The sequence below is a fragment of the Leucoraja erinacea genome, chromosome 21 (genome assembly GCF_028641065.1).
Source record: "Leucoraja erinacea ecotype New England chromosome 21, Leri_hhj_1, whole genome shotgun sequence".
Classification (NCBI taxonomy): domain Eukaryota; kingdom Metazoa; phylum Chordata; class Chondrichthyes; order Rajiformes; family Rajidae; genus Leucoraja; species Leucoraja erinaceus.
Genome location: NC_073397.1, coordinates 15182657 through 15205910, shown reverse-complemented (window position 1 = coordinate 15205910; position 23254 = coordinate 15182657). Strand labels below are relative to the sequence as shown.

The 23254-nt window shown below is 44.9% G+C and overlaps 1 protein-coding gene across 1 annotated transcript in view; it reads left to right on the top strand.

The window, feature by feature from the left end:
- ppp1r16b (protein phosphatase 1, regulatory subunit 16B) overlaps positions 1-23254 on the top strand; it is a 123361-nt gene that overhangs the window by 79304 nt on the left and 20803 nt on the right. The window contains exons 4-5 of the mRNA XM_055652181.1: positions 11292-11437; positions 13051-13154. Of these exons, the coding sequence (XP_055508156.1) occupies positions 11292-11437; positions 13051-13154 (250 nt within the window). The remainder of the gene's footprint in view (positions 1-11291; positions 11438-13050; positions 13155-23254) is intronic.

The following is a 23254-nucleotide window of genomic DNA, read 5'->3' as shown; positions in this document are numbered from 1 at the left end:
TTTTCTACAGCCAAATTTTACAATCCCAAATCTTGTCTTTTTTCAGCCCTTTGACCTACAATGGATGGGCCAAACATGATGCCACTAAACTGATCTCAGATAGACAAGAAATACTGGTGTCTCAAAGTCTGCAGCATTTTTGTCTACCCTCTATCCACAATTCCTTCCGACATATTACTGATCTGGCCAAGTCAATGGATATTTCTAAGGTGGAGATTGATTGATTCTTCATTAGTATGGGTGTTGTGGGTTATGGGGTTGATCAGCCAAGATTGAGTGACGGAGTAGACTTGATGGGCTGAATGGCCTAATTCTGCTCCTGTAACTTGAGGGCCTGTCCCACTGCAGCGACCTAATTTGCGGGTTTAGAAGGGTTTGCGCTCAACACCAACTCGCAGCATGGTCGACACGTGGTCCTAGGAGATCACTGGAACCCTCCTTCATGCTTGAGAGAGGTTCCCACTTAGTCGCGGCCTCAGTTTGGTCGAGGAAACATTTTCAATATGCTGAAAGATTTTCATTGAGTAAAAACTGGTCAACATGGTTCTTTAGAACTCGGACTGCAGTGGTAGTGGGGTCACCATATAGTTATAGGTAGTCGAGGTAGCCATACGCAATCTCCTTTGCTGACCGGGCATTTTAATTGGCTCATTGGGAGAAAGTAAGCACGAGTTTTCAGAACCATGGAAAACCGACCGATGATGTCAAATGCCCGCTAAACTTTATTAAAAGTTGTCTGGCTTCTTAAAAGTGTCTCTACTCCTTCTCCCTCCCCCTTCTCTCCCCTTCTTTCCCCTTCTTTCCCCTTCTCTCCCCTTTCTCTCCCCTTCTCTCCCCTTCTCGCCTCTTCTCGCTTCTTCTCCCACCTTTTCCCCTCCCTCCCCCCCTCTGCTCTTTTAAAGGGCTTATTGTGCCAGCCGTCTATTACCTTCCTGCTCATCGCGGGTATCACCTTGGCTTTGCACCATGTGAATTTCAGACAGCGCTGTGTGTGTGTGTGTGTGTGTGTGTATCGATCCAGCTCTTGGTTTTTCAGGCGAGTGCCCCCGAGCTTGAAGGTCGAAGACAGTCGTTGAAAAGTCACCTATGTGGTACAGGCCCTTTATGAACTTATCTTATCTTCCTGTACATCTTCTATGTCTCCCTCTGGTCCCTGCACGTGCTTGTTGTGCTTGTTCGTAATGCTGATTTCTGCCGTTTTCTGGGAGTCGTGTGTTGTACTGTGGTTATTGCAACCAACGCCAGTTCAAAAAACTTAGATTAGTTGCTTTGCAAGATGTGGACACTGCTAGGCTGTTGTCAGCCAAGTTTAAATTTTATTGCATCAAACCCCATGACTATAGGACTTTGCTGCCAAAATCCCATCAGTCTGCTGGCAGACGCAACTCATAAACGCAGACTGAGGCAAGTCGTGGTTATGCTGCTTAAATTCATTGATGGAGGATGAGGGCTGTGAACATTGGAACCAGGAATTTAAGAGATTTTTTTTTTTCTGATAAGCAGTTAATCCTGAACAATTTCAGGAATTTTCACTCTTCTCAATGAGTTTTGATCAGCTGGTTTGGATCTGATTCAGAGGGAAAGCCATTGGGAAGCATGTGGTCCCTCTGAACGTGGAATTAAAGTGGGCCATTCAGCCCACAGAGGCAATACCAACCCTTTGAAGTTGTTTTTGGATATTCGAGCTGTCTGGGTTAGTCCAGGAACGAGACATATGAGGGGTAGTTCGGTTGCAATCTTATTGAGTGTTGGGCATGATGGGCTGAATGGCCAAATGCTTCTAGTCATAGAGTCATACAGCATGGAAACAGGCCTTTCTGCCAACTCGTCCATGTGGACCAAGATATCTACCTGTGAAGATAGACACACAGTGCTGAAGTAACTCAGGGTGTCACAGAGTTAGAGGTGAGGATTGATCCTGGGTCTTTGGAGGAAAACATTTAGAGGGATATAGCCAAACACAGGCCGTTACTTGATCCTTGTATACGCTACAAATGTGTGAGATGAGTAATCACTCTCCTTGCAAACCTTTGCTTCATCAACTCTATAAGATATCTCACATCTATGACGTCAAAGAATCAGAGTGATACAGCAATGGAAACAGTCCTTTCGGCCCATCAAAAGTATGCTATCCATCAAGCACCCATTCATACACAAATCCTATCCTGGATATATATATATATATATATCTATCTTCTATCTATATCTATCTATTCTATTACTAAAAGTCTGATCTTGTCCTCTTCCGGTTTGCATTTTTTAGATTTACACAAAAACAGTACCCTAGATCGGATTTTTCGCCACCTTACTCACCGTTGTCCTCTGCTCCAAGCGCGCCAAGTTTTGTTCTGATCGGTGAAATATTACAAAAGTTATGAAGATTTAAAAAAATCCTGAGATTAGCAGATTGGTCTTCTTGCCTGTCAGTCACCATGAAGGTAACGCCCCTTCCGGCAACCGCTGTCAATCACCGGGGTGAGGAGAATAAAGCCTCGGAGGCGGGGCTGAGTCCGTGAGCCGTGCTGAGTGAGTCCACAAGCCGTGCTAATTGAGTCCACATACCGTGCGGGCAGAGAGCATCGTGCGGGGAGTGATCAGTGTGCGGGCTGCTTCTGCGGAGAACAGCACGACGAGCTGGGAGCTGTTAAGTTGAACCAGTAGCCTCTGAGTGAAGTCGGAGTGCGACCGGGAGCTGCTGCGTGAGGCCAAAAGCTGAAGGTGCGGGGGTGAGCAGAGTGCAGGGTGAGCAGAGTGTGAGCCCCCCTTCCCACTTCGACCCCCCCCTCCCACCCCCCCCCCTTTCCCCACCCCCCCCTTTCCCCACCCCCCCCTTCCCCCACCCCCCCCCTTCCCCCCACCCCCCCCCCTTCTCCCCCCTTCCCCACCCCTCCTCCCACACATGAAGAGGAAGGGGGGGAGTGCCTGGGGGGGGGGGGGGGGGGGGGTGAGGGGAAATGAACCGCACCTGTGCAGTTAGGGGCTATGGGTGAGTGGTGGAATATTCCTTTGGGAGAACGGGTTGCGTTAGGGAACAGGTGGGTGGTGGAATATTGCATTGGGGAATGGGTTGCGTTGGGGGGAATCCAAGCCTCCCGTGTGAGTGGGGCCCACTTAATCTAATATATATATATATATATATATATATATGTATATATATATATATATATATATATAGGCAAATGGAACTAGTTTAGATGGGGCATCATGATCGGCACGGATGAGTTGGGCTGAAGGGCCTGTTACCATGACTTGATGACTCTTTAATATTCTCAGCCACTTCACCTCTGTATTAAACAGTTGAAGATAAACTACTGTGTTAAGTTGGGTTGTTGTTTAACAGCTCAGTGTTGGTTTAATGAGTGAAAATGGCCACTGCACCGTCTCCCTGCATTTTGTTTACTTCTCTCAAGTATTTCTTCTGACGTTCTGAATAATGTTTGAACAATTTCCCTTATTCTTGTGATCGTGTTTGTAAATCATTCTTTTAAACCGTTATGTGGGCTTCTCCCAACCACCCCTCCCCTCCCAGGGGAAATAAGTACAGGAAATGGCAAATGTTAATAGATAAGCCCGCAGAAGGAGCTGGTTTTCCCTTCAAGGAACTGACTACTTTACAATGGGTTCCAAGAGGGAACTTTAGAACCTTGCACTAAACGTTACTCCCTTTATCCTGTAACTGTACACCGTGGATGGCTCGATTGTAATCATGTGTATTCTTTTCGCTGACTGGATAGCACACACCAAAAAGCTTTTCACTGTACCTCAGTACACCTGACAATAATAATCTAATCTAACACAAAGATACTTGTGTGCAGGGTGAGTGCCTTTAGACTTTAGAGGTACAGTGTGGACAGAGGCCTTTCGGCCCACCGAGTCCGTGCCAACCAGCGATCACCCGTACACAAGCACTAACCTATACACTAGGGACTACTCAAACACCTACAGACCTATACACTAGGAAATTAGGTGCACCAATCATACCGCCATTTTACCATCCATCAGTATCCCGTACAGACCTTGGCCATAAGGGCCATCTGGCTATACATCTCTAACTCCCTCTTAAATATAGCCAATGAACTTTCAACTACCCGCTGTGGAGAGTTCCAGAGAACCATGGAATGTCTGTGGAATTCTCTGCCACAGAGGGTGTTGAAGGTCGGTTCTCTGGATGCTTTCAAGAGAGAGCTAGATAGGGCTCTTAAAAATAGCAGTCAGGGGATATGGGGAGAAGGCAGGAACGGGGTACTGATTGGGGATGATCAACCATGATCACATTGAATGGCGGTGCTGGCTCAAAGGGCCGAATGGCCTACTCCTGCACCTATTGTCTATTGTCTATTGAAACCGGAGCACCCGGTGAAAACCCACACGGCCATAGGGAGAATGTACACACTCCATAATGGCAGCACCCATAGTCAGGATCGAACCCAGGTCTCAGCAACTCTACCACTGTGCCACCTTAAAATGTTCTCTCTGTTTGGAAATCTTTGCTATTTTAACTTCACAAGTTTTCTGACTTCATAGGAGTCAAGGAAGCATAGCATAAGAAATGCAGCATTGGACGCAGGCCCTTCGGCCCACCAAGAGCATGCTGTCCTTCCATCAAGCACCCATTCATACGCTAATCCCAACCCATGTCATTCACTTTAATTCTCCTTGCCATTCCTACACAGACCTTCCTGTCCAAGGTCTCCTCCATTGTCAGTGAGGCTAAACGCAAATTGGAGGAACAGCATCTCATATTTCGCTGGGGCAGCTTACAATTTAGTGGTATGAATATTGATTTCTCTCACTTCAGTTAGCCCTGGCATTTCCTCTCTCTCTATCCCTCCCCCACCCAATTCACACTAACTTATCTAAACAGCTAATGGCCTGTTTCCTTTATCATCATTACTTTTTTGAATATTTTTTATTAGTTCTTCTTTATCTCACCACATCTTCGTGTATATCTCTCATTTCCCGTATTCCCTAACAAGTCTGAAGAAGGGTCTCGAGCCGAACGTCACCCATCCCTTCTCTCCAGGGATGGTCCCGCTGAGCTACTCCAGCTTTCTGTGTCTATTTTTGGTTTAAACCAGCATCTGCAGTTCCTTCCTACACATTATTCCCTCCATTCCTTCATGAACTCATCCCACAGTCGACCACTCATCTCCACAGTGGGGGCAATTTACAGCATCCAATTATCAAGCCAATCTGCACATTTTTGCAAAGTGGGAAGAAACCAGTGCACCCGGAGAAAACCCACGTGGTCACAGAGACAGCACACCATCATCATCAGAGGTTGGCACTAAACCCAGGTTGCTGGAGCTTGGAGGCAGCGGCTTCACCAGCTGTGCCTCTGTGCCACCACTAGACAAAGCAACACTGAGATAAGGAAGGTTGTTGGGAATGAAAGGATCATCAAAGAGATAGGTTTTAGGGAGCGTTTTTAAGGGAGGAGAGGCGAGTGTTTTAATAATGTTGTTTTTGCAAAAGAGATCATCATTATAAAATCTCAGCTTTAATTTAAAATTGGGATCCAAGCCATTCGAACACGAATAAAAGCAAAAATACTGGGGATGCTCCAGTGGTCAAGAGAATGAGCAGAACCCCAACTAGTCCATCCAAGTTGGTGCAGCGGTCGAGTTGCTGCCTTCAGCACCATAGGCCCAGGTTCGATCCTGACTACTGGTGCTGTCTATACGGGGTTTGTACGTTCTTCCTCTGACCACATGTGTTTTTCCAGGTGCTCCGGTTTCCTCCCACACTCCATCCATATATGTACAGGATTGGAGGTTAATTGCTTTGTGTGTGAAAAAAAGTTTTAATTGTCTCTAGTGTGTAGGATAGTGCGAGTGTACGGGGTCATCACTGGTCAGCACGGACTCGGTGGGCTGAAGGGCCTGTTTTGTGTTGTACCTCTAAAGTCTAAATAATTAAAACACGTTTTATTGCCATATGTACCGACAACAAAACAATGAAATTCTTACTTGCAAGCAAAGAGAAGAAGAATTAATGTTTCAGGTTAAAATCCTTCATCATAACTAGAGCATAGAAGATAGAATGGTACAGCACAGGAACAGGCCCTTTGGCCCCCAATGTTCGTGCCAAACATGATGTCAAGTTAAAAACATAATGCCAAGCTATTAGTAAATTGTCCAGTCTGCAGTGTTATCTGATGCCAATTGTGCATTTAATGTAATATTCACCAACAGGTTTTTAGTTTAGAGATATAGCATGGAAACAGGCCAGCCAACCATCGATCACCTGTCTGCATTAGATGTAGTTTAATTTATATAGTTCCTTTATTATGGTCACATCTACCAAGGTACTGTGTAAAGCTTTTTTATTGCATGCTCCAGTCAGCGAAAAGACTATGATTATGGTCCATCTGTCGATCTACCAAGAGAGCATACCAACTGCATCACAGTAAAGCTTTTCCGACCGGAAGGCATTGCAGAGGGTGGTAAAATTGCCCAACGCATGGTTCCACGCTATCCCAGCAAGCGCTCAGCGAAAAGACTACCCCAACATGATGTTTACACCATCCGGGAGGCCTACACCTCCGCCGAACCAGCAGTCGAGGAACAGATAGCCTCGGTGACTGCCAGTTAGTTTGCTATGTAAGGGAATGCTAAATGCCGTTGTCTCTGTACTGTACACTGACAACAATAAAAATTGATTTCTGAAACCCGCAGAGTACAGGCATAGTGATAAGAATTGCTGCTGTTGAATGATTTAAAAAGTGATAGCACACTCACTTCCGGGACCAGCACGCAAAGAGGCGCCTGGTTTTGGCGCCACCTTGGACACTTTCTCATCCATTCTACATACGTTTGGGTCGTTTTTATCTCTACAGAGGCCAATTAACCTACAAACTCCCTACAGACAGCACCTGTAGTTAGGATCGAACTCTGGTCTCCGGTGCTGTGAGGCAGCAACTCTACCGCTGCGACACCATGCCTTGCTTGAGGATCAGTGCAGACTTGGTGCTCATGTTTCACTGCTTTGTGACTGTTGGAGAAGCTGCCTCCTTAGTGGTGCTTTTAATCTGTTGGATGTGACTTTGGAAAGATCCCAAAGATTGAAGCAGCTGAAAGCTTGCAAACCATCATCGTTTACAATACAACCTTTCCACATATGCAGCTGGGAATTTCTCATTATCTTGGTTGACTCTTTGGTTGTGTTGTGCAAGGCCAGGGGTCATAGGGTGGATGGACAATCCGGTGCCTGTAGAGGCTTAGAGAGGGACAAGCGAGAGGAAGGCTGGTGCACAAACCATTTATTCTTGCAGAGATTTCCTGCAGCCTCCAAACAGCCTATCCAGTTAAACTCGTCTGCAATTTGCTTTTATTAATTAATTGATAGTTTAAATAAAATTAGGATAATCATCAATACAATCTGTTTTCTTGAGAATTCTTTCTGGGTCTTACTCAGTTTTGGGTAACACCCAAACTCAGCATAGTGGCCCAGCAATAGAGTTGCTGCCGTACAGCGCCAGAGACCCGGGTTTGATCTTGACTACGGGTGCTGTCTGTACAGAGTTTGTCCGTTCTCCCTGTGACCACGTGGGTTTTCTCCAGGCGTTCCGGTTTCCTCCCACTTTCCAAAGACGTACAGGTTTGTAGGTTAATTGGCTTCCGTAATATTGTATATTGTGGTAAGATAGTGTTCGTGTACGGGGATCGCCAGTCGGCGCGGACTCGGTCGCTGAAAGGTCTGTTTCGGCGCTGTATTTCTAAAGTCTAAAGTGTAAAATCCAGTTAAACTTGCTTACAATTTGATTTTATTAAGTAGTTGACAGTTTAAAAAAACTGAGGATAATCATCTCCTGTTTTCTTGACATTATTTCCTGGCTGTTCTCATAGCTGTGGCCTAGAGATTAATCCCTTGAAGCAGAGTAACATGGTTCATAAATTATTGGACTGGTATTGAAAATCATGGCCTGCAGACATGAGTTAAAATCCCCAGTGTGGCAGCTGTCAAAGTTAAATTCAATTGTTTGAAATATTCATGACTGTACGAGAAGCAGCACAGTAGAGTTGTTGCCTTACAGCGCCAGAGAACCGGTTTTGATCCGGACTCTGGGTGCTGTCTCTACGGAGTTTCTACATTCTCCCTGTTACCGCGTGGGTTTTCTCTGATGCAAGCAGAGACATTTTATATTTGTGTTAACACAGATACAGCTTGGAATCAGGCCCTTCTGAGTCCGCGCTGACCAGCAGTCCCCGTACACGTGCACTTTCCTATACTCTAGGGACAATTTCCTATTTACAGAAGGCAATTAACCAACAAATCTTTATATCTTCGGAGTGTGGGAGGAAGCTGGAGCACCCGGAGACAAAACCCTCATGGTCATAGGGAGAGAGTACAAACTCATTGCAGACAGCACTCACAGTCAGGATCGAACCTGGGTCACTGGCGCTGTGAGGCAGCAACTCTACCGCTGCGCCACTGGGTCACCCGATGATGGAATATTTTTACAGCAGGGATGAGGTTAAGCGAGGGCGCCACTAAACGAGATGATAAGGGGAGTTGTTTATCGTCTGATAATAAACCACAATCGACAATGACTGCCGATTACAGACAAGCTTAAAAGGGAAGGGATGATGATTATCTGCACGCCTTCAGTCCCTGAGGGTTCGCTTCACGTGGATTCTTCATTTGTAAATGTACAGTTCTTTCTTTGCAAATGATGTAGGTTTGTGTTCTCCAAGGGTGTGTATGTGTGTGGAAGAGAGAGGAGGGTTTTACAATAGAATGCCTGGCCAGTTCAGTTTCATTCTTGCCAGAGTCTGACTGTTGTAAGTTCAAAGATAGACACAAAGTACTGGAGTAATTCAGCGGGTCATGCAGCATCTCTGGAGTAAAGGTATGGGTGATTTTTGTCTGAAGAAGGGTTCCGACCCGAAACATCACCTGCCTGACCCACTGAGTTACACGAGCACTTGGTGCCTATCTTCGGTATAAACAAGCATCTGCAGTTCTTTGCTTCTACATATTGTAAATTCAAGCCCCACTCCAGGGGCGGTTATGTATTATGCAGGAGAAGAGAAAGTTTATAGGTCGCTTAGGAAGCACTAAATCTATCTATACATAACTAAAATCTGATCTTGTTATCTTCCAGTTTGCGAGTTTTTTGGGTTGCATTGGGGGACCAGGCCTCCTGTGTGACTGGGACCCAACTTAGTCGAGTAATATTTAAAATCAAAGCTAGTTGTTCTGTGACTAATAAAAATGAGCTGCACACTCTGGTTTATACCAATGATAGACACAAAATGCTGGAGTAACTCAACGTTACTTTGGCAGCATCTCTGGAGAAAATGGATAGGTGACTTTTCGGGTCGGGACCCTTCTTCAGACTTGTTCTATGACTGCTCAATATTACATTAGACACTAATCTCATTGAGGTATTGGAATAACTATTCATTTAGACAGTTACAAAGACACAGAATATTTTACTGACTTTGCCATAAGTGTTCAGCCTTTTACATTGATTTTAATATATTTTATCAAATATTTGTATTGATTATTCATTGATTAATGTCAGGAGTCACACACATCCCCAGATACATTGTTGTCTAAGTATACAGGAGCACATGGCAAGACACCGGTCTTGATTCAGAGATAACAGTGTTATTTACTTAACAATGGAATTCTGAACATCGCTGCCAAGATCTATATTTATTACTCATTCCGATGTTCACCCGTATGTATTGGCTTGCTTGCCTTTTTAGTGAAGAATCGATCGCATTGATGTAACTGGAATCGCACATAGTTCACATCTGGTGAAAATGTCAAGTTGCTTTCATTGTAAATTAATGAACGGGACTGTTTTTTAATTAAGTTGGGGAGTTGCTGCTACTGATGCTTCATTTTAATTCTGAATTCATATAAATAATTACATTTAAACTCCACAGTGGCCATGTCGATCTTCAGCAGTCCATGCCTTTGGAGCTCAGTAGCATTAAGTATATTAGTTTAGTTTATTACTATTATTATTATTATTATTATTATAACATACCGAGGTACAGGGAAAAGCTTTTTTGTTGAGTGCTATCCAGTCAGCGAAAGGACCAAACAAGACTACATCAATCACATGTCTACAGTGTACAGATACAGGATGAAGGGAATAATGTGTAGTGCAAGATTAAGTCCAGTAAAGTGATTAAAGACAGTTTGAAGGACTCCAATGAGGTAGATGGTGGGTCAGGACCATCTCTAGTTGGTGGTTCAGTTGCCCGATAACTGTTGGGAAGAAACTGTCCCTGAATCTGCAGGTGTGCGTTTTCACACATCTGTACCTCTTGCCTGATGGTAGAGGGGAGAAGAGGGAGTGTCCAGGGTGAGACCCATCCTTGATGATGCTGGTTGCCTTGCCGAGGTGTCATGAAGTGTAGATGGAGTCAATGGAAGAGAGGTTGGTTTGTGTGATGGGCTGGGCTGCGTCCACAATTCTCTGCAATTTCTTGCGGCCTTGGATGGAGCTGTTCCCAAACCATGCTGTGATGCATCCCGATAAAATGCTTTCTATGGTGCATCTGTAGAAGCTGGTGAGGGTTGTTGAGGACATGCCAATGTACAATTAATGCAACTTCCTAAGCCTTCTATGGAAGTTAGTGTGCTTAACATGTCGGTGATGGAGTGTTTCCTGCACTAGCCAGTGGAGGTAGTAAGATCAAACCCCACCGTGGCGACTGGGGAGCGCTGAATAAAGTTGTCAATCGGAAGGGGTGATATCAAACAAAATCGTGCTCATAGATTTTCATCCCTCGTTATCCTATCCAGATCATATCCGCACACGACTCCTGCATGGCTAGCAAGAAGTTTTAAAAAGGAATGAAGCATCATTTTGGCATAATAATAAAATACTTTATAATTTAGAGATACTGTACAGCATGGAAACAGGCCCTTCAGCCCACCAAGTCTTTGCCGACCAGCGAGCACCCCATACACTAACACTATCCTTTACACCAGGAATACTTAACAATTTTAGCAAACCCAATTAACCAACAAACCTGTATGTCTTTGGGATGAGGGAGGAAACCGGAGCACCCGGAGAAAACCAACACAGCCGCAGGGAGAACGTACAACCTACGTACAGACAACACCAGAGGTCGGGATCAAACCCGGGTCTCTGGCGCTGTTAGGCAGCAACTCTACCGCTGTGTCAATGTACCGCCCCCAAATCACATGCAATAAAATCTGCCCTGCTAGCATTGCCCAATACCATGCCTATAGTCTATAATAGGGGAGCAATATATTGTATATTTGCATTCTCGTCTGTGTAACACTTTGCAATTGTGTTCCAGTCTTGTATCGACAACTTTGAAGATATGGTGAAGCTGCTCCTGGAGTTTGGGACCCATGTGGATGCGACGGACAATGAGCTGTGGACGCCATTGCATGCAGCAGCAACGTGCCGGCACTCCAACCTGGTGAAGCTCCTTATAGAGCGGTCAGTTTCTACCAGTCATTTCTGAAGGGGGATTGTCCTTATTTTAGCCTGGCATGGTTTAGTTTAGTGTAGTGTAGTTTAGTTTAACTCAGTTTATTTAGTTTAATTTAGTTTAGACCAATTTAGAGTAGTTTAGTTTAGAGATACAGCGTGGTAACAGGCCCTTCGACCCACCAAGTCCAGGCCGACCAGCGATCACCCATGCACTAGTTCTATCCTACAAACTAAGGACAATTTACCAAAGTCAATTAACCTACAAATCTGCACATCATTAGGATCTGGGAGGAAACCGGAGCACCCGGAGCAAACCCACATGCTCACCTGGAGAACATGCAAACTCCACACAGACTTGTAGTCGGGATCGAACCTGGGTCTCTGGTGCTGTAAGCAGCAGCTCTACTGCTGCACCACTGTGCCGCCCTTGTTATCTTTTGCTATCTCGCTAATTATTTCTGAGCTGAAAGCTACAGACTTGAACTGAAGGGATTCTGCATAAAGACCTTTGAAGAAGGACTCACCTTCTTTGGTAAATCTTAGGGAGCGGCACAGCTGGTAGAGCTGCCACCTCACAGAACCAGAGACCCAGGTTTGATCCTGACCACCGGTGCTGTCCGTGTGGAGTTTGCCAGTTCTTCCCTGTGACCTCATGGGTTTTCTCTGATTATGGCCAATGGTCGGCGTGGAATCGGTGGACCGAAGGGGCTATTCCATGTTGTATCTCTATACTATACTAAACCAAACTCACTAATTAGCATGCCCCTAATGATGGTGCTGCCTGATAACCAAGGGCTGCCTCACAGTGAAGGAGTGGCCTCTTAGAGTCAAAGTGTCAGCACAGAAACAGGTCCTTTGGCCCAATGTCCATGCCAACCAAGGCTTATCCCATTTGCCTGCCATCAGCCCATATTCCTCTAAACCTTTTCTAACCACGTACCTGACAAAATGTCTTCCCTTCATTGCTCTCTTACAAGGAATATTACACAAAATATTACGCCTTGCTTTGGGTCCACATAATTCAATTACATTATCTTTATGGTCAATTACTTCATTAATGAAAACCTATGAAGCAGAACATATTTTGTTTGGGTAACCTACAACTCAGCGGTATCAACGTTGAATCCTCCAATTTTAAGTAACTTCCATCTACACTACTTTAGTCATTTAACCATTGAATTCAATTGCTATCCCATCAGCGGAAAGACTATACATGATTACAATCATGCTGTCCACAGTGCACAGATACAGGATAAAGGGAATAACGTTTTGTGCAAGATAAAGTCCAGTAAAGTCTGAATCCAGAAGGTCTCCAATGCGATAGATGATAGGTCAGGATCGCTCGTTAGTTGGTTCAGTTGCCCGATAACAGCCGGGAAGAAACTGTCCTTGAATCTGGAGGTGTGCGTTTTCACACATCTGTACCTCTTGCCTGATGGGAGAGGGGACAAGAGAGTGAGAATCAACCTTGATTATGCTGGCGGCCTTGTCGAGACTGCGTGAAGCGTAGATGGAGTCCAGATTCCAGCATCTGCAGTCTCTATTTCTGCGGTTTGCAAGTTAAAGAGTGCTTTGATCCCGCGGTCCACAGTAACTTACTGCAACTCCTCACGTTACAGGGGAGCGGACCTGTTAGCGGTCAATGCAGATGGGAACATGCCCTACGACCTGTGTGATGATGACCAGACACTGGAGCTCATCGAGACAGCGATGGTTAACCAAGGTAAGACACAGCAGGCTGGTTAGTCAGACGGGCTGTATCTACCATGCACACAACACTGGAGAGACCATCCAAACTGATGCTGGCGTCTACAGTCCATCTCAATACCACGCCTAACCTTTGCAGTGATTAGGTCACAGTTAAATTACTGCAGAGAACCAAGCTGTCCATTCCATAAAATGGAGAAAGCAACAAAAAGAATTAACAAGATTTACATCACCTTGTTGTAATGGTCGCCCCATTAAGGGAAGAAAGTGGAGCCTATTGTGGAGGGTGCAGAAAAGGATTACCGCCATTCTGTGGCATCAGCTACCAGGAGAGGTCAGACACCTTCCTCCTTCATGTGCTACACCTTAAATGGTCCACCTATTACCTGCCGCGCTTTGTCCTGTCTCTCCGTCCTCTCTTCCACCTTTCTTCCCCTTCCCAGCCCCCGACAAGGGTCCCAGCCTGAAACATCACCTATCCATGTTCTCCAGAGATGCTACCTGACTCGCTGAGTTGCTCCAGAACTTTGTGTCCTTAAATGTATGGTTTAGCTGAACTGTACCGAGTGGTAAAAAGTTCAATTTTCTAATCGATTACAGGGTTAAGAGCTTTCTTCTGAATGACCTTTTTATATTTGTGAGCTATAGTTTTGGACATCCCGTGGAATGTTAATTGATTAGCAGTCGGGCATCAAGGGGAGAGACTTTCCAAGACAAACTAATTGTGTTATGAGGCGAATGTATAACGTGTCCCTTGGTAGGTAATGTATCTGTGCAGTCATGGTCATCAGTGACTATGTAGCAAAACGGACTATGGATAAAATGTATCTGTTAGCTAGATAATGGTTAGACTTTATACATACAGCGTGGAAACAGGCCCTTCGGCCCACCAAGACCATGGCGACCACTGATCACACCATACACTAGCACTATCGTACACAATATGGACAATTTACAATTTACAGAAGCCAATTAACCTACAAGCTTTTTCATAAGATCATGTTCATAAGTTGCGGGAGCAGAATTAGACCATTCGGCCCATCAAGTCTACTCCGCCATTCAATTATGGCCGATCTACATCTCAAACCCATTCTCTTCCCTTCTCCCCATAACCCCCGACACCCATTCCAATCATCAAACCTGCACATTTTCTGAGTGTGGGAGGAAACCGAAGCACCCAGGGAAAACCCACGTGGTCACAGGGAGAACGTGCAAACTCCGTCCCGACAGCACCCGTAGTCAGGATCGAACTCGGGTCTCTGGCGCTGTAAAGCAGCAACTCTACCGCTGCACCACCGTGCTGATATGCCTGTGGTTAATTTAGTTAGTTCTATAAATATTGTTAACCGTTGGATTAAGAAACATTGTTCCAACCAAGCAACCCTAGAGTAACTAACTACAACTGTTTACAAATAACGCAGGAAGTTTTTTTAAGGGACTTGGGAACGGCTGCATCATCCTGTTTGATGTAGGCAAAATACAGGATGTTTGGAGAGGCAAGGTTTCCGACTGTAATTCCAGGGCCACAAGGACTTGAACTGAACCATAGAAGATGAATGACCACACTGGACATGTTTACCCAATCTGCAGTGTTTCATATTGCACGTTATAAGATGTTGCGTGCTTCATTGTAGGAGACTGAAGGAGGTTGAATACTTATACTTGTAGAACACATAAATGCTTATTCTAGTATTAGACAATTGACAATAGGTGCAGGAGTAGGCCATTTGGCCCTTTGAGCCAGCACCGCCATTCAATGTGATCATGGTTGATCATCCCCAATCAGTACCCCATTCCTGCTTTCTCCCCATATCCCCTGACTCATATAATATAACCATATAATAATTACAGCACGGAAACAGGCCATCTCGGCCCTACAAGTCCGTGCCGAACAATTATTTTCCCCTAGTCCCATCTACCTGCACTCAGATCATAACCCTCCATTCCTTTCCCATCCATATACCTATCCAATTTATTTTTAAATGATAAAATCGAACCTGCCTCCACCACTACCACTGGAAGCTCATTCCACACAGCTACCACTCTCTGAGTAAAGAAGTTCCCCCTCATGTTACCCCTAAACTTCTGTCCCTTAATTCTGAAGTCATGTCCTCTTGTTTGAATCTTCCCTACTCTCAATAGGAAAAGCTTGTCCACGTCAACTCTATCTATCCCTCTCATCATTTTAAAGACCTCTATCAAGTCCCCCCTTAACCTTCTGCGCTCCAGAGAATAAAGACCTAACTTATTCAACCTCTCTCTGTAACTTAGTTGCTGAAACCCAGGCAACATTCTAGTAAATCTCCTCTGTATTCTCTCTATTTTGTTGACATCCTTCCTATAATTGGGCAACCAATATTGGACACCATACTCCGCTATCTAGCTCTCTCTTGAAAGTATCCAGAGAACCGGCCTCCACCACTCTCTGAGGCAGAGAATTCAACACTCACAACTCTCTGTGAGAAAAAGTGTTTCCTCGTCTCCATTCTAAATGGCTTACCACTTATTCTTAATCTGTGGCCCCTGGTTCTGGGCACCCCCAACATCGGAAACATGTTTCCTGCCTCTAGTGTGTCCAAACCCTTAATAATCTTATATGTTTCAATAAGATCCCCTCGCAGCTTTCTAAACTCCAATGTAAACAAGCCCAGCCACTCCATTCTCTCAGCATATGACAGTCCTGCCACCCCGGGAATTAACCTTGTAAACCTATGCTGCCCTACCTCAATAGCAAGAATGTCCTTCCTCAAATCTGGAGACCAAAACTGCACACAAAACTCCAGGTGTGGTTGCACTTGGGCCCATACAACTGCAGAAGGACCTCTTTGCTCTTATACGCAACTCCTCTTGTTATAAAGGCCAACATGCCATTTGCTTTCTTCACTGCCTGCTGTACCTGCATGCTTACTTTCATTGACTGATGAACAAGGACCCCCTTTTCCCCTTTTCCCAACTTGACTCCATCTAGATAGTAATCTGCCTTCCTTTTTTTGCTACCAAAGTGGATAACCTCACATTGATCCACATTAAACTGCATTTGCCATGCATAAGGCCACTCACCCAACCTGTCCAAGTCACCCTGCATTCTCATAGCATCCTCCTTATAGTTCACACTGCCACCCAGTTCAATGTCTCAAATATTTAAAATGTTTTGGGGAAGAAGAGCAGAGACTGTATCTGAAATTGTTTGTTTAGTTTTGTTAATAATGCAACATGGATACAGGCTACTCGGCCCATCGAGTCCATGCAGACCATCGATCGCCTGTTTATACTAGTTCATAATCATAATCATAATCATATTTCATTAGCCAAGTATGTTTTGCAACATACAAGGAATTTCATTTGCCATTCAGTCACATACAGACTGTTATGCCACTTTAGCATCCACTCCCTACACTAGGGGCGATTTACAGAAGCCATTAACATAGAAACATAGGAAATAGGTGCAGGAGTAGGCCATTCGGCCCTTCGAGCCTGCACCACCATTCAATCTGATCATGGCTGATCATCCAACTCAGTATCCTGTACCTGCCTTCTCTCCATACCCCCTGATCCATTTAGCCACAAGGGCCACATCTAACTCCTTCTTAAATATAGCCAATGGACTGGCCTCAACTACCTTCTGTGGCAGAAAGTACAAAGCTGCACGTCTTTTGGGGTGTGGAAGGAAATTGAAGCATGCAGAAGAAACTCACATGGTAATGGGGAGAGCATGCAAACACCACACAGACAACATTTCAGGCTGGGATCGAACCTGGGTCTCTGATGCAGTGAGGAATCAGCTCCAGCAACTCACTGTGCTGTCTCTATGCTACTGTGCTGTCCCTGTGCCACTGTGCAGTCAGATGGTTAAAGTTGTACATCTGTTGAGCACATATCTCTTGCTTCTCCACTTCCATTCTGGCCGTGCCTAAACATTCCCTCTTAAGGCAGAAGTGCAAAAGAAATGTCCTGTGAGTGCCCACTGAACAACACTGTGGGATCACCTTTCCCATGTCAACTACAGAGGCTTAAGTAGGCAACCATACCGCACTCCTCTGGGCAATGGCAGGCAGACAGTGAGTGTCGGCTCTGCCTGTAACACCCACAGCCTGAGAATGAGTGGGGGTAGCAAAGAAGGTGGATGGGGAGCAAGGAAGGCAATGGAAATGGAAGAAAGACGTGAAACAGAGAGCAAGGATCGGGTGCAAAGGTTAAGGCAGCTATGCAGGTTCATTATAAGAGGTCACCATCTAATCACTGAGGCTTTTGCAATAAATTAATAAAAATACAAAGTATTTACTTTTAGAAAAGAGATGCAGAGTGCAGTTCGAGGAGTGGAATGATCAACATTCCAACAATTCCTTTAGTCAGGGTAGGTGGGGCCGACCATTTATAATCGATAGCTTATCCCGTGTGTCCCATTCCTTCATGGACAATCGTTTTACTTCCCACGCTTCAGATTTTTTTTGCACCATTTGTAAAAATCCATTGAATGGCAATGAATGTCTGTAAGTGTGGGATTAGTTTAAACTAAACAGTACAGTGTGGAAACAGGCCCTTCAGCCCACCGAGTTTGTGCCGACCGACCATCACCCCGCACACTAGTTCTATGTTACTCCTACACTTTACAATTTGCACCCAGAGAAGACCCAACCAATCGCAGGGAGAACGGAGAAACTCCGTACAGACAGTAGCCGTGGTCAGGATCGAACAGGGGTCACTGATGTGATAAAGTAGTAACTCTACCGCTGCGCCACCATTGTTCTATGTTCTATGAATTATGGTCATCTTTGGAAACATGGATGCCAAGCAATACATAGCAAGATCCCATTAAACAGCAACATGATTATGTCAAGTTAATCTGTTGTAGTCCAGCTGATTGAAGCTAGAGCATTGGCCTCAACTCCCCTGTGCTTTCTCAAAATAGCACCGTGAGTTCTTATTCAAGAGAGCAGACATGGTGTGGGTTTGATGGAAACCTGATGCCTTCAACATCGTGGGAGCTCCTGAGCTAAAACATTAAACCAGTTTGTCCCAATTTGTGCAAATAAATAGAGAAATATCTTTAAGTGTGACTTGTGTGTGCAGGGCAAAAATAAATAACATAATTCACTAAAGGTTTCCTATAGCTCTTTATACCCAATGATGTATTTTTGTTTTGAGGTTTATTTATTACTGCAGTGTAATGTATAAACACACACACTTGCTCTAGATATACAGCAATACAATTCAACCTTGTCTGCCCAATGTGATTCTAGGAATTCTATAATTTTCCTTCCCCTAATGTTGAAAATAATGTTTTATGCCCAGGATTGAAACATTGCTCTAGCATGTCAGACTGCAGGGGATTATAAAACGTTAAGATGGATATTATTCATGGTGAATTAGCTTTTATAGCAATTAGTAGTTGAAAGACGAGTGCCTGGCTGAAGGGTTAGCTGAACAAATAATCCAGGTGTAGCTGCAGACTAGGGTTAGATGCCTGGTTTATTGTTGCCACGTGTAACGAGTTACAGTGTAAAGCTTTTGATTGTGTGCTACCCAATTAGATCATATGGTACAATAATTGAATGCAATCAAGCCGTACACAGGTGCAACAGGTAAAGCAAAGAGAAAACTAACAGTGCAGAATACTGTTTCCCAGCATTGTAATGTAACAGTTCCACAGGAAAACTCCAGTGTCCACAATGAGGTAGTTTGGAAATTCGGAACTGTACCCTGGCTTCTGGAAGGGCTATTGATAAGCCTTGTAACAGAGGGGAAGAAGGTGTTCCTGAGTCTGGTGGTGCCAGCTTCAAGCTTCTGCCCGATGGGAGTGGGGAGAAAATGGAATGATAGGGTTGAACATATTCAAGAAAACGGTCCTCGATTCTGTGGGAAGGAAATGCAGAAGTTGGTTTCAACCGAAGATAGACATAAAAAGCTGGAGAGAAGGAAAGGGTGACGTTTCGGGTCGAGACCCATCTTCAGATTATGTTGGTTGCTTTCCCAAGTCAGCGTGAAGTGGCGATGGAGTCAAAATTGGGGAGGCTGGTTTGCATGATTGACTTGTCTATATCCGCAACTCTCTGCTATTTCTTGCAGTCTTGGGCAGAACTGTTCCCAAACCCAGCTGTGATGCAAGCCGACAGTACGCTTTCTACGGAGCATCTGTAGAAGTTGGTGTGAGTGGAGGCGTTGGTTATGCTTTTTTGCCCATAGCTACAATGTGGTTGGTCCATGTGTTGTTTATATTTACACTTAGGAACTTTAACCATTTCCACTCCGGCACCATTGATGCTGAGGACTTAAAATGACTTCTCACTGACACAGGTCTGTCAAACATTTGGGAAGACGACCCTTATGATGGCCTACATAACGGAGCACGAAACCAAGGAACTGCACATGTTTTGATGGTACTGTACCTGGAGAACCCTGTGTGGGGAAGGAACCAGGTACCTTCAAGGTTCTGTGCATTGATTCACAAGGTGGTTGCTCTATGACTTTGCATCGATGGAGTTGAAAGAAATGACAGGGGATTGAAGCATACAAAATTCAGTGGGATTGACCAGATAGATATTGTATATTCCTTCCTCAAAACAAGTTGCAGTCAATGGAGTTGAAAGGGACTGCAGATGCTGGCATACACCAAAGATAGGCACAAAATAGAGCAACTCGGTGGGTCAGGCAACACCTCTGGAGAAAAAGGATGAGTGACGTCTCGGGTCGGGACTCTTCTTCAGTCTGCCTGACCCGCTGAGCTATGCCCCTGTCCCACTCAGGAAACCTGAACGGAAACCTCTGGAGACTTTGCGCCCCACCCAAGGTTTCCATGCGGTTCCGGGAGGTTGCAGGTGGTTGCCGGAGGTTGCAGGTAGTGGAAACAGGTAGAGAGACTGACAAAAACCTCCGGGGTGGGGCGCAAAGTCTCCAGAGGTTTCCATTCAGGTTTCCTAAGTGGGACAGGGGCATTACTCCAGCGCTTTGTGTCTATTTGCAGTCAATGGAGTTCTTTTGAAATGCTGTTCTTGTCGTGATGTAGTAAATGTAGCTACTAATTTGTTCACAGAAAGCTTCCAAGACCAGCAATTCAACGTGGTAAAGTCTGTGTGGAAATGCTGCGGCTTTTAATGGAGATGGTTGGCACCACACATCATCCAGAAGGTGCAATTACTCCCCATGTTCCTTTTACATTCTCCTCCATAAATCCATTGGAGCCTTGTTTTCTACACTCCCTTTAAACTTATTGGGTCTGTGTCTCCTGCTCTCATTTGGAGCTCAGTGCGGCCCGTGTTACCGCACACCCTTAAAGTTCACAGGCACCTCACTTCTCATACTCCTTTTTAAATTGACTAGCACCACATTCCCCATGCTCCTTACCAACTGACCAGAGCCCCATTCCTTATATTCATTTTAGTCTCGCCAGGTCATTTTCTCCCACACTCCTTCTGAACTCATCAGGTCCATTGGAAGCATGGTATTGGTATGGGTGTATTATTGTCACCTGAACCGAGGTACAAAGAAAAACATTGTGGAGGAAAGAACTGCAGATGCTGGTTTTAATCGAAGGTAGACACAAAATGCTGGAGTAACTCAGCGGGACAGGCAGCATCTCTGGAGAGAAGGAATGTGTGACGTTTCGGGTCGAGGCCCTTCTTGTCATGCGTGCTCTTCAGGCAAATCATATGGTACATGAGCACAACAGGTAGTGCAAATGGAGAAAGGAAACAGGTAGAGAATGTAATGGTGCAGCTAAAGAGAAGAATATAATGGTGCAGCTAAAGAGAAAGTGCAGATAGAGGAAAAAGTGCAAGGGGCTGCAATAAGGTAGATTGGAAGATTGGGAATTCATCCTGGATTTATGAGAGGTGTGTTCAAGAGTTTGAAAACAGAAGGGATGTTCTTGAATATGGTGGCATGTGCTTTCAAGCTTTTGTATCTTCTTCCCCGATGGGAGAGGGGGAAAGGGGGAATGACTGGGGTGTGAATTGTCCTTGATTATGTTTTCAGCTTTGTCAAGGAAACTTGTGATAGTCATGGAGTCATGCATCATTCCTGTGCGTTTATCTGATCTATTCCTCTCATGATTTTATACACCTGTATAAGATCACCCCTCATCATCCTGCGCTCCAAGGAAGAGCCCTAGACTGCTCAACCTCTCCTGTCCTGCAGATGGGGTCGAGGGGGGGGGGGGGGGGGGGGGGATTAGAGAGGGAAGAGGCTGTTTTTCATGTGGGACTGGGCTGTGCCTCCAAACCAAGCTGCAATGCTCCCTGACAGGATAAACTGACATTGAGCATCTTGGGTCCAGGAGATGCTGTCGGATTGGCCTGGGTGACTATGCTCTCCACATCCACTCTATCCAGGCCTTTCACTATTCGGTAAGTTTCAATTAGGTCCCCTCTCATCCTTCTAAACTCCAGCGAGTACAGGCCTAGTGTTGTCAAACGCTCATCATATGTTAACCTACTCATTCCTGGGATGATTCTCGTAAACCTCCTCTGGACCCTCTCCCACATCCATCATCAGATATGGGGCTCCAAAATTGGTCACAACTAGTAAGTGAACACACTTGTTCAAGAAGGAACTGCGGATGCTGGAAACTCAAAGGTAGACAAAAATGCTGGAGAAACTCATCGAAGGTGGACAAAAGGTAGACGAGACAGAGTTTCTCCAGCATTTTTGTCTACCAGTTAAATTTTTCTCCATCCTCACTTCCACTGCACCATTTTCTGTATTTCGACAAGAAAACTATTACGGTAGAAATCCTTTCTATTCTAACTTGTGCATTGTGCAAATTCCTTGCTTATCTACAACATTGGAATGAACACGGCATTGATATTTTCATACAAAATATTTAATTGCTGATGCTGACATTTCCCACAGAAGTTGGACTCAAAATGATAAATGTTAATGGTTTAAGAGACTAAACATTGGGGAAAGTAACACAAATCAGGATCTAGATATGACTTGACACATGTGATACTGTGAATTTTTTTGAGTGGAAGGGGAGAAAATAGCTTGTATTTACAAATTGCTTTTCACGTGTTTCAAGACAACTAAAATGTTTCTTGGCAAATGAATTACTTCTGGGGTGTAGTCACTGTTTAAACATGGGAAACAAGGCAAGCTATTACTACAGCAACTCTGCAAAGTAGTAATATGATCATCTGTTCAGTAAGATTGATTAGTGGATAATACTGCTCGGAAGGCCCAGTGGTACGGCTGGTGGAGCTGCTGCCTCACAGCGCCAGAGAACCGGGTTCAATCCTGACCTCAGGTGCTGTCCGTGTGTGGAGTTTGCATGTTCTCCCTGTGACCGCGTGGGTTTTCTCCGGATGCTCCGGAGGTTTCCTCCCTAATCCCAAAGACATGCGGGTTTTCAGGTTAATTGGCTCCTGTAAGTCAAAAATGAATTGCTCCTAGTGTGTGGATGTGAAGGTGGAATAACATGGAACTAGTGTGAATGGGTGAACGGTGGTCGGCGTGGACTTGGTGGGTCGAAGGGCCTCTTTCCATGCTGTGTCTCTAAACTAAACTGGACTAAATTAAGGAACCGCCGTGTGAATTGCACCGATGGCCAAGGAAAGGTGGAGCCCACAACAGTCCATTGTTGGTTGGAGAAGAGGTGATAACGAAGGGATATATAGATGCGAACAGTGAACACTCCTTGGCCATCGGTGCTGACTCTGATTTGTTCTGTGCTTTTTCATGCCTCTAGTTTCCCTCTCCCCTGACTCCCAGTCTGAAGAAGGGAAACGTCACCTATTCCTTTTTCTCCCAGGGATGCTGCCTGACCCGCTGAGTTACTCCAGCATTTTTGTCTATCTTCTTTCCGTCAGCTAGCTGATTATGCGATGCGGTGGCTCGTAGGTCATGAATAAGTAACTGAAACCAGCTTTCCTTTGGCTTCAGATCTTTTACTGCATACGTGACTGGCTTCTTATGGGAGTGGAAGAAAGACAAGGGAAATCTATCAGGCTGATTCATGTTTAAAACGTACCCAAAGATTGCAATTATATTACACAGAACTCCAAAAATGCATTTATTACTCTCATTTTGCAACGTCTGGGTATGTGGCAACAGCACAATCAAATGAGAGTGAATCTCTTTAGCAATACTTTACTGAGTGGAACACACTGTGTTTGGGGAAAG